Here is a 12,963-nt window from a genome sequence, read left to right on the forward strand (position 1 = left end):
CAAGCAGAACATTCCAGGAAGGGAAATGGTGTGCAGGAAAGTGCCAACACTGGATAATTGAATGGTATTCAAGGGAAAGCAGTTAGTCTGTTCTTATTGGCTCCTGGAGTATTTAAGATGGAGTTGTGCAAAATAAAGTCAGTTTAAGAAGCATTAAAATCAAGATGCTCAGGAAAGCAATACAGAATAAAATAGAAAACCGTGTTTAAGATTTGGAGTAGGAGACTAACATGGTGCAAAAGTTTAATCTGGTAATGGAACTCAGAATGGGTGAATTCCCTCCCTCCCTCTTAATCTACTAATGGAATTCAGAGTGGATGAATTTCCTCCCTTTCACTCTGCCTAATCTCTATGAAGTTACCTGTGACCTCTCAGTTACCTCAGTTACCACATCCAGATATTCTTTCCTAGCCCCATTCCTCTTGACTTCTCATTTGACGTTTTTTAATACCTGTTCTTTAAAATTTCCTCCTCCGATTTTGTACAGGTTTTCATTTTCTGCCTAAGACTTAGTATTCCACTTTTTTCCCTCTCGCTTCTGTTCTTAAAACTGTAACCAGCTTAAAGAAGGTGATTATATGTGTATCTCTAGTTTGAACTTTAGTCTTGTGTTCTTAATTGCCTGCTGGACATTTTCATCTCAGTGTGTGTCACTGTCATTTACTGTATTCAGCAGATCTACAAGGGTTTCTAGCTCCACAAGTACTTTTAAATCCCAGGTGTAGAATTTGCAGAAATTTTGGTCACTATCTCCTCCTTTGTCACCGTATTTTCTATCACTAAATCCTGTCAGTTCTTCCTGGTTATTCATACATTTTTTCATTTCCATTCTTTTTGCCACCACATTTAATCTATTAATATGGTGAGTATATGAAAGCAAATCAGGAAGTATGCTGAATATTTGAGTTGATGACTTTGCCAAGAACGCACTAGAACCTTGCTATTCAAAATGTGGTCTGTGGATGGCAGCGTGGGCATTGCTGGGAACTTGTTAGGAATACAGAATCTGAGGTGCCTCTGTGGGGGGGCTACAGAATTAGAGTGTATTTTCATAATATCCCCAGGTGATGCTCATACTCATTAGAGTGTGAGAGGCACTGATCTAGAATTCACTGTGCATTTCTTTAACTTTTCTTAGTTTGAGATCTAAATGCTAATATAATTAAACCCTCCAGCTATTTATCTGTTTGTAACTCTTTACCTTAGATTTTTGTGTAAGCTTCAAAACAGATTGCTGTGTTATAAATGGCTATAAGTGTTAGAAATCATGAGACAGCGGAGAGTTACTGGGGGAGGCAGCTCTATCTGGAGTAGCCATAGATGTCCCAGATGTATGTCTGTCAGTTTATAGATGTCATTTCTCAAATTAAAAAGTAGGATATTTTGGGATAAGTTGTATATAAATGCTTTATCTTCTGTGTAATTAAGGAATTTGGAGGGGGCGTATGTTTAGTTTTACCATATTTTAACTACTGGCTTTAATGTTTTGTAGCATAACTGTCACCTTTAGATGAAAAGTATGTACATGAAATAGAAGCCTGCATTTTAAAACTTGATTTTTATTGATATATCATACTATATATATTTTTTCATAATGAAGTAATTTATAGAAGTCTGTTAGGTATAAGCTTCTGAATATTTGACATAATTTCCAAATATTTTACTTTTCCATTTTTATTTTTTTAATTATACAAGCAATATGTGAAAATACTTGTAAGAAAATTTAAAATTATGATGAGAGAATACATTCAAAAGTATGAAAAATAGTATAGCTAAGGCTTGTATTCTCTCATATATATATATATATATATGTATATGTATATATATGAGTTTTTTGACAGTGTTTTCCAGAATTGTTTGACCATGACCCAAAGAACTAACATTTTATAGCACATCTCAGTTCATGTATGCATATTATGTGTTACTAAAACAAAAGTTTGTATTCTTACTACCAACTCAGGAAGTTAATTTTAACTAGTGCTCTCCAAGCCATGATGGACTTTTCCCTGATCCTCTTTCCTCACCATTAGTTGCCTATCTCAGTTTCATGACACTTGTAGATACTTTTAATTAATATGCAGTATGCTATTATTTTATATATTTTTCAACTTCAATAAATGGTTTCATACTGTATGTATTCATCTGTAACCTTTCTTAATCTCAGTGTTATATTTGAAATTTAGCCATGTTGACATAAGGCTTTTTGAAGCAGACCACATCGTTTTTCATCCTTGCGAATACTTAGTACTAATAGATTTAAAAAATTCTTTCCCAATATGTTGGGTGCAAAATGGAGGTCACTGTAGTTTTAAAGGGCATTTCCCTAATTACCAGTGAGATTGTGTATGCTTTCATGTTTATTGGTTATGTATTTCTTCTTTCATGTTTATTGGTTATGTATTTCTTCTTTCATGTTTATTGGTCATATATTTCTTCTGTAAATCACCCATTTATATCTTTTTGCCCTTTTTCTTTTTGGTTGCTTGTCTTTTTCTTATTTCTACATTTTATTTTTTAAAAATAAAAATCTTTGATTTTTGTTAATTTTTAAAGCAATATCTCATATTTAATAAAGAAATTACCTTTTATTATGGGATATTACTACTCCTGGTTCAAATGTGCTGAGTGAACGGTTTACATGAATTAGTTTTAAAATCTTAGACAGATTTTGGTTAAAGTTTCTAGGAAAGCACAATTAGTAAAATCATTAAGGTTCTTGAGGGTTGCCAAGACATGTCTTCTTAGCAAGCTGCTGCCAGTACCATTTGAAAATTTGTACGTGTGATTTTTGTACACTTCCATTATAATTGTATAAGGACCAGAATACTTCTAATATGTTGTCCTGGTTCTTATTTTAGTTTTTAATACTTGCTTTTTTGGTTTGTTTGTTTCTTCTCCTTAATTAGGTCCCCGATGGGCTTCCTGGAATATTGGTGTGTTTATTTGCATCAGATGTGCTGGAATTCATAGAAATCTTGGGGTTCATATATCCAGGGTCAAATCAGTCAACCTAGACCAATGGACACCGGAACAGATACAGGTAGACATTACCTTACTAAGAAATTATTAAAATATTTAAAATTATTTAAAAATATTTAACCCTTGCATCTAAGGACTAACATTGAATAAATAGTACTGTATATTGAAATAGCATATGCCACATATAAAATTTAAATGTTATTTGAATTGTCAATTTACAGATGTTTATTTCTTTTTGGGTCTACAGTAAAGTAAGTTTTTAATCTGTTTTACCTGAAATGTTGATTTTGAAGTATTTAAAAAATACTCTTTGTAATATAAATTGCCGATATAATTCCATAGTTTGTTTAATTTTCTTGTCAGTAGAGGGAGCCTGAGTAACGATAAAGAAAAAAACCACCTCAGCCTAAAAACTGACTTGGAGGATTTCTATTCTGTACAGAGGTGTTCTTGGTTTTCAAACAGGGCCTAGTAGCTGGAAGACAAGCCTAGTGAGCAAATATTCTTATGACCAATCTAGATTTGTTTATAATGGTTTAGCTACGTTGGAAATAAATTTGTAGTTTTAAAGGTTTGTCATTTTTCTAGTATGACACTCCTAAATTTTCAAAATCTTACTTTCTAATCCTTCAGGCTGGCTGCTAATGTAAAAATGATTACTTCTACTGGTCTTATTTTGTAATTTACAGTGAAATTACACTACTTTTTCTTATGCTCTTTTGAAATTACTTTCAGTCATTGCGAAGTGCTGAATACATAAATATATGTGGTTGAAACTCAGTGATATGTGTACATACCTCAGAATCAGAAAAAAAACAACCCCCATATTTGCATGGGTTCCTTGAGGTAAGGGTAGAAAGAACAGAATCGAGATCTTCAGGCTATAAAGTCAAGCATAATTTATTTAGTTTCATCTTAAATTAGTTTTTGAGCTTTTTGCTGGCTAGGGAATAAAAGGAAATATCCTTTCTGTACTTTCAGGATCCTTGAAGAGAAAATACACTAGTTATATCAAAGAAGCAGAGCTTTTCAAACACTTCATATGAGGCTGTGTTCTTAGTATCTCTGTAGCAAATGTGGTAACAGATGTCTTGATGTTGCAAGTTTTTTTCAAGAAAATATGAGGTGTAGCTTGACAATATAATTTGGTATTTATAATGAGTTATGGAGATACAAAACACTCAAGACTAAAGTGTCTTACCTTTTTAATCAATCATTCATTTCAAACTAAGGATAAAACATGGAATCCTTTAACAATTCAGTTCAGAAATACTATTTTTCTCAACTTAGTTGTTAAGAGCAGTTAAATAGCAAGTTATTTGAGATGGATAACTGTATAGCTTAGAGCAGAACTTTCCAGTCAGAGTTCACTGGTTTTTCTTTGGAATAGGTTACAGGAACATGGCAAGATATTGGATTATTAAAAATATAAGAATTTTAAAAGTAATTATTAAGTAATATACAATATTTGAAATTGTATTTGAATATTGTTTGGTTTCACCTGTCAAATTCTTGAAATAGGAATTATTATTTTACCATGCAAAACTTTATGATTAGTACTTATCACCAGAGAATGCTGTGTCTAGCTCTCCTATATTCCACAGACCACCTCTTTGAGATGTGCCATGATGAGAAATAAAGTTAGGGTGTACCCAGAAATCCAATGAGTAGACAATAAAGTTTCATGTTAAAAAAAAAATAGAGAACCCTAATCACATAGATTGACCATCCGGTATTTTTGTGGTAGGCCCTGAGTTCTTGCAAACAAAGCCAGAGTTGTTTACAAATTGTCCTGCAACATAAATGTGTAATTGGTGAAAACTCTCAAATTCCAAACTGTAGAGGACAATCTTTATTTCAGCCTAGAAAAATTCAAGGCAGCTGACTCTAGAGAGGCAGTAGAACAAAGTGATTAAGAAGTTTATCTCCAGAGGTAGACTGCCAGTAGATCTGTGTGATACTTAACCTCAGGGTGCCTCAGTTTCTTCATTTGTGAAATGAGAATAGTAATATTGCCTCCTTTTATAGGTTGCTGAGAGTATCAAATAAATTGAGTTAATTTAGGATAGTACCTGGCACATTTTAAACACTCAGTAAATGCTAGCTTGTTAGTAGTAGTATTAGTTTATTTATTCATTATGTAAAACCCTCAGTATTGCTACCTCGAATATCTTTCTGATCTCAAGCAATTTAGCCTCCTAGTTAGTATTAATATATTGTGATGAATTGGTTGCTAAATTTACTACTCAGTAAAGAAACAAATTGATCCATTGTATGGTATTATTGAGTATAAATGAATTTCTTTTTGAGAATATTTACCAAAAACAATTATTTCATTTTTGGTAGTATTGGATGTTAAGGCATTTTGAGATGAATAGTTAGTTAATTACAGAATTTTCTATTGAAGTTGCTCCTCATTCAGGTTTAAGCATATCCTATTTCCTTTTGTTGTAGGTATGTTTCATATAATCTAACTCTATTTATACCTTGTCTGTCTGGCTGGCTGGCTCCCTCCCTCTCCTCTCTTCCCCCCTCCCTTTCCTCCCTTCCCTTCCTTCCTTCCCTTCCCTTCCCTTCCCTGCCTTCCATCCTAATTGAGGCATAATTACAGAAAGAACAATTCACAGATCTCAGTGAGTTCTTTGAGTCTTGGCAAATGTCTATACAGTGTTACCAACACCCCACTGAAGATAGAGTATTTCTGTCACCCTAGAAAGTTCCCTTATGCCAATTTCCAGTCAAGTCCTGCAGGGGCAAACATTACATTGATTTTTAGCCCTTTAGGGTAGTTTTATTATACATACATTGAAATGCCTATCTTTTGGAAGCTGTTCCTGTTCACTTGGACTCTTAATTCAAATTAGGAAAAGTGATGATCACAGTGTGATGTAGTATTCCATATTTACATATTTTATAATAATTTTTTGCTATAAAAATGCTTTGGAGGTATTTATTTATAGAAGTAAGGGAAACAGTTTTTTGCTGCACATAGTTTTACCCTATGTCTTCCCCTGCCATCACCCCCAGCATTTCATGATAATCGTGTTTCTCATTTTTAGAGATGATACTTAGTTTTGGTTAATTCTGTTTTTTTTAAAGATTTTGTTAGTAAATGTGGAAATGTGATTTCATCTCTGAACCCAGTCAAGCTATTAAATAAAAATGTTCTTTTTGTGTAATGTATGATTCTGTAAAATGTAACTACTAAGTTTTCCCTTAAGGTTACTTATAAACTGATATTATATGTACCATATTTTTATCAGTTTCGTGTATGTTGTGTGTGTTTGTCAATTTTTAGGGGATCTGCCATATGTATAACTATGTTAGAATTGCTGCATGCTTATTTTTAAAAGAAAATAATTTATTTACCAAAACTTACTTTGATTTTTGTTAACATAGAAATAAAGTTAAACACCTTAAAAAATCCAAAAATTCTTTATTTTAATGTAGTTCATGGACAGATTAAATGTCTTTGATCTTGGGTTTATTGTCTCAAATTTTTGGAAAGGAACAAATTTTTTATACTTTTATAAATACTATAGTTTTTATCTTTTATTTTGTACTGATTCATTAACACCAGGTCTTGATTACCATTTTCTTAATTTTTCTCCCATTATTTAAGAATTCTTAATTATTCATTTTAATATTTTCATTTATTTTTATTTTAGTAGATTTAGAGAGGTACATTTTAGCTTTTTAAATGTCTGTATTGAACTTGTTTTTCTATAAAAATTAATGCCTTATTTTTATTGTAGAGGAACATATACTTCCAAATTTCTTAGCTCACTTGAAATTTGTGCTATTGAATAAAACCTTTTAATGAGACCTTGACCATAATGGAAAATACACTTCATATATTTGGTAAATTTAGCTTGATAACTTTTGACCACTTTTAATACTTTATGTTTCTGTAAATCTTCTAGTAATCTTCCCATATAGTCTTTTTGTTTAATGTTTGCTAGTGTCATTTATTGATGTGGTACTTAGTATTTTCTTGGAAACATCAAGACTACTCAATTACAATTTATTCATTTATAAAATATATTTTGGGGAACTTTACATTTGAAATTGTCCAGTCTCTGTAGCCATATGACTTAACCTTCCTTAGTGACCTTGCCTTCAACATTTTATAGATATTTTCACTCCCTCTGTTTGTATCTTTACCATTTTTACTTTAGCTCTGACTCCATTTTGGCTAGAAGGAAAGCATCTTTAAACCCACCTCTTTTCACAACCTGGTTTATTATTGCAGCAAGAGATAAGAGCTTTCCTCCCTCTTATTTTCTGTTTATTCAACCTCTGAATATTTCTACTTTGACTAAGGGGCAAGAATGGAGGAAATTAATGGTTACTAGTTTCTTTGCCTGTATTTTCATTTCCAGGTTTCCTTCCCACTTTTCCACCTAATTTGGAATAATTAGATTCACTTTGAGGCATTTCGAAACTTTCTTCTTCCTTGAAATGTGTTTCCTCATTCCTTGTTTCAGAAAAAAGTCTCCCTCATACCCCTCTTTCTCTCAATATACATGTCTTGACTTGGCTATTCGTTTCCTTGTTAAGTCAATAAACATGTATAATAAACATGTATTAAGTATTCATAATGTGCCAGCCACTGTCTTTCTAGTGACTACCTCTTATTTGTAACACTTGAGTTTCTTGAGGAAGGTCTTTCACTGCTGTTTCATTTCTTTACCTTACTTTTGCCTCTGCTAACTCATTTCTATTCCCACCATTCCCCCTACTGGCCAAATCCAACTCTCCATCCTTCTCTTCCTTGATCTTTCTGCTTTACTTGATACTAACCGCTGCCTTCTTGAAGCCTTTTTTTTCCTTTGTAAAGGAACAAAATTACTCTCCCACATCTTTTATTCTGTTTATTTAGTTTGTATATTTTTTTATTTCTTTTTCTGCTTTTCTCTTTTACTTGGAGATTTTCTGCAGTTTTGTTTTTAGCATTTTTGTTCTTTTTGCCTTTCTCCGTAGAAAAACTCATTTACTCTCATGGATTCAGTTGTAATTTTTCTGTGCAGATGCTTCTTTTCTGTTTTGCCAGTAGTGACTCCCAGTAGGACAGTGAATTGTCCTTTTTTCAGATTGCTTATTAGAGTCCTTTGGTATTGATGGATTTGTCATTGGCATGAAATGATTGGTAATTTTCTCTTGTATCCATTTTAATTGTATGTTCTGTGAGGCTAGAGTTAGCTAGTCAGATTGATTTCATGGCCCTGGAATCTCAACATGGTTTTACATTTTCTACTCATCTTTGTATATTCAGTAACTCTTATGAAGTAATTAAAAATCTTCTTGCTTTATGAAAAATTCTTTGCAAAGAAAGCTGGCTGTTAATGATAGAATGTTAAGAGAATGACAGAAGTTAAGAGAAAGCAATAGCTATGACCAAGGATTGATTTTTTTTTTTTTTTTTTTTGCAAATAACATTATACATTTGGATAGAATAAAAAGTTGAATATCAGAATTAGTTACTGCTCTATATAGCAGCATTAATCAACCCCTCCTCTCCCATATATTCCACATGGAAATAGGAAACAAGAATTTATGAAATTGTTACAGTGTTTTTAACTGTGGGAAGTTTTGGCTATAGTTATAGTTATTAATGCATAGCATTAAATGGTGAGATTAGTAGATATCTTTATTTTACTTGCAATTTGACAAATCTAAAATTAAAATGAGCTAGTTGTCCAGATTGGCTTTTTCTTCCTTAGCAAATGTCATTGACCAGTTAATCTTAAAAACTTGTATTCTATCAGTTCTTAATTCTCATGTTGTTTCTGCTGCTTTCCATTCTTATTTCTCCTACCATGTCCAGGGCTTTATCTTATTCCTGATGTCATCATCACTGTCACCTCCATCTTATTTTACAGAGCATATCCAGAGTACTCTTCCTAGAACACTGCTTTGATCATTTTACTTCTATTCTAAGAGATTTGCATTGGTTCTTCTATGAGAATCATAAACATTGTATTTTCATTAAATTGGTATTCAAATTCCTCTGCCTTCTGGTTTTATCCTTTGTCTTTTTTTTTTTTTTTTTTTTTGAGACAGAGTCTCACTCTGTTGCCCAGGCTAGAGTGAGTGCCGTGGCGTCAGCCTAGCTCACAGCAACCTCAAACTCCTGAGCTCAAGCGATCCTCCTGTCTCAGCCTCCCGAGTAGCTGGGACTACAGGCATGCACCACCATGCCCGGCTAATTTTTTTTCTATATATATTTTTAGCTGTCCATATAATTTCTTTCTATTTTTAGTAGAGATGGGGTCTCGCTCTTGCTCAGGCTGGTCTCGAACTTCTGAGCTCAAACGATCCGCCCACCTCGGCCTCCCAGAGTGCTAGGATTACAGGCGTGAGCCACCGCGCCCGGCCTATCCTTTGTCTTTTGCCCTTACTTCGGATGCTTTACAACATATAGCTGGCTATATCCAGACAGCTCTTTGTGCTGAAAATCTGATGGTGTGTTCATTTGTTTTGTATATTTTAACTTACCTTTGCAAATGTCTGTTTAACTAAGTTGTAAGTTTCCAGCAATTAAGAATTTTGCCATATATGTCTTTGTAGTCCTTGTAATGGCTACCACTGTGCTAGGAATACAATATGTACTTAATTTTTTTTAATGGCATGCTGAGATCAGTCTTTGGTTTGATACAATTCTGTGAATTAATGCCTACTATCCTCAGCAATGAGTGGGGAATGTAGGGAAAAAAACATGAAGCATTTGCGGGTCCTCCACCCATTTATCCTGTATTTTTTATATAGTGTCTTTTTTCATTTGTTGATCTCTGTCATTTTCTTCCTATGTTCCTGTATACTTTTCAAATTTCAAAAATACAGCAGCCTTAGGGAATATAACTTAAGCTAGCATGTGGAAGTTCCAAGGTAAATATGCAAGTACTAGAAAGGCAGTATTTTCCACTATTTCAAACCATCCAAAAATGAAATTACATTTGCCTTGAAAGGTAGTGAGTTAAAGATTGCTGGAATGGTTTGTAAAGAGGCTGGACAACCACTTGGAAATGTATAGCTGGGATATAAGCATTCAGTGGGCAGTTGGGGAGAAGTTTAGATGACTCTGAAGTCTCTCGTATTCTTATGATTTTTTTAGTCGTGTACTCAGTCCACTTTAGTTCACCACAGCAGTTCAGAAAACATTTTCATTACTTGCCTTTGAATAAAAATCATATCACACTTAATGATGTCATTCAACTTTTCCAAAAATCAAATTCAACCTCAGAGCATAAAAATTTTCAGTACTCTTTGATAAAAGAATGTGACAAGATTCTCAGGTTAAATCTAAAATACAGATGTTCTTTCTGAATCTGAAAGAAATGTTTTTAGGCACACTTTTGCTGTTTATATTTTCTAAGAAAAAAATCACTAGCTAAATGGACATAGATTTGTATTATAACCTAGTTATTCCTAGAAAAGCTACTATGAGATAGCCTTTAGCTTAACTTAGCAATAGTTATGTGATAGTATTGACTGCTTGTCTTAACTTAAATTTTTGCTCTTTCTTAGAAAAAAATTTTTCTTACGGAAGCCAAAATCATGAGTTTTCACCAGTTATCATCAGTAAACTTTGCTTTATTCTGAGGCTTCAACTTGAATTCTTAATCAGGCCAAATACAGAGTGAATAGGCAAAACAATATTGATAGATACCTTAAATACTTCACTAGCTTAAAAAAGCAACTAAGATTACAGATACTTCTTATGTTAGTGGTCATGTTGTCCTCATGTTCAAAGGCAAAATTGAGATGTAAAGGATTATAAGAGGAAAGGGATAAAAGTGGTTAAATACATTAAAGAAATTTTCTATTCTTTGACTCTCTGACAGTATATTTCAGGTAAAGTTAAATTTTATCATTTAAAAGCATATTAATTTTTCAAATAAAATGACTTTCAGTCGATTCAACATTTCTGTATGGTATCTCTGCCATCTTTAAAAAATAAAAACCTAGAACTAGAGAGAAGCTAGAATATTGATAGGCAGTTGGAATTTAATTTTACATAAGTCATGTGGGTTTGTGTTATTTGGAGCAGGGTCAAAGAATTTATTGCTTTGATACTTTCTCCTGGGTTTTGTCTTAGCTGTTGGTAATTAGTAATAGATAATCAATTTGTTACCAAAAAAATTTTCATGACATTAATTTTTAAGTCTCTAGATGAAGGTGAGATAAGTTTATTATGTTTTGCATGTGAGTTCTGCAGAGGAGAAAGATCTAGTAAATAAAATATATTATCAAAATTAATTTTTTTTAATGAGGCTTTTAGAAAATTTAAAATGACATAACTGGCTCAATTATCTTTTCATTACATAGCAGTTGTATAGATGTATAATAGTTTTTATGCATTTGCCAGTAGCCACTGCAGATTTCTTTTGCTTAATATTTGCATGATATACTTTCTGCCATGCTTTTATGTTTAACCTACCTATAACTTTAAACATAAAGTGAGTTTCTTTTAGACAAGAAATACCTACATGTGGTATATACCTTCAGTATGTAGTTTCACATTATTTCAGTGAAGTTTTTTGAATTACTGTTTTTAATATTCTGTTTCATTATTTTTGTTTTCTTCTTCAGTGACTCCTCTTACCTGTCACCTTCTCTTGGATCCTTTCCATTATTTTTCTTACTAAAATTTTTTTCCTTCTTTTGGCTCTCCATTTTTCTTAGGTCATTATTTGTTATGTTTATTTTTTATCATATTTAATTTTATTTAGTATTTATTTCTGAAATATTTTTCTTTTATTTCTAATTCTTTCCTGAGTTCTGTCATTTTAATTCTAAGTGTTTTTAATTTTCTAATTTCTAATTTGGTGCTTTTTTTTCATAACTTGCCCATGTCTTTAAACTAATTTGATACCACATATATCTTTTAATTTGTTCTGAATTAGTAGGTTACAGTTTTCATCTATTTTGTGGGCATATTTTTTCTATTGTGGTTTCATTGTAGAGATGTTATTCTGCTTCTTATTCTTTTTTTTTTTTTTATCTTACAACCTTTTGTAAGATTTGACCTTGATTCTTTGTGTTGATCATTTTTATGTGACATCAGTTTTCTTTTACTTTTAGGAGGAAGTGACATTTAAGTTAGCTTTTCTAACTTTAATTGTTTTCATGTAGTTCTAAAAAAACAAGGCCACTTTTTTTCTGAGACTTTTTGCTCTGTTTCCTTCTCCCACTTTTACCTGCCCTGCTCAATTTTGACAGCTCCTGGGAAGTTTTTTTTCTCAGTTTGGGGCCCTGTCCTAGAAGGGAGACTTGGTTGTTAGATATGGGAGTTCACAGGGACTAGAATGTTTTCCCACATTCTGAGCTTATCATGGACTGTTTGCATTTATTTGCTATTGGACTGAGTAAAAATCCTTTTCAACTTCATGTACCTTTCTCAGATTGGTTCACTGTGATTCCCAGTTTGTATATCTCTTTGACTATTTTGGTGTTTAGTTCTCAGATCCTTAAGACCCCCCATTAGTTGAAGGCATCAGGCAGGTCTGGTGGTTGTTAGTGATTTGTCCCTACCTGATAGCATTTTGGGGTTTGTGGGGATAGTCTATTTTTCTAGTTTTGTTGTAAATATTACATAAGTTTTTAGTTTTTCTATCAAGCTATTCTCTATTTTTTTCTGAGTAGATTCTGGGAATTTTAAAAACTGTCTCTGCTCTTACTGAATTCCCATGATAAGAAATATTTAATAAAACAAAATTCCAGTTAAAAAAGTTTATTTGGAGAACTCCGTGATTTAACCACATTGACCTGCATGTGTTAGAACATTGTTTAGTCTCTTAAAGTTTTGACCCTTAGATAAATTTTCATTAGTGCCTTATGGAACCAGGCACGTAGTAAGCTTTCAGTACATAATTTTTGGTACACATTAATTCAAGAAAATCCCAGATCAAACAACCTTTTTCTTATTTTGTGGCAGGGTTACTCATTATAATTCAATCAAGCTGACAAAATCTCTCAAATCAT

The 12,963-nt window shown here is 32.5% G+C and overlaps 1 protein-coding gene across 3 annotated transcripts in view; it reads left to right on the forward strand.

Annotated features, from left to right (window-relative positions):
• The window catches only part of SMAP1 (small ArfGAP 1), a 157,970-nt gene that overhangs the window by 41,961 nt on the left and 103,046 nt on the right, over window positions 1–12,963 (forward strand). For all 3 annotated transcript variants that reach the window (XM_069489016.1, XM_069489018.1, XM_069489017.1), the window contains exon 2: window positions 2,907–3,040. In XM_069489016.1, the coding sequence (XP_069345117.1) occupies window positions 2,907–3,040 (134 nt within the window). The remainder of the gene's footprint in view (window positions 1–2,906; window positions 3,041–12,963) is intronic.

The sequence above is a fragment of the Eulemur rufifrons genome, chromosome 15, assembly GCF_041146395.1.
Source record: "Eulemur rufifrons isolate Redbay chromosome 15, OSU_ERuf_1, whole genome shotgun sequence".
Taxonomy (NCBI): domain Eukaryota; kingdom Metazoa; phylum Chordata; class Mammalia; order Primates; family Lemuridae; genus Eulemur; species Eulemur rufifrons.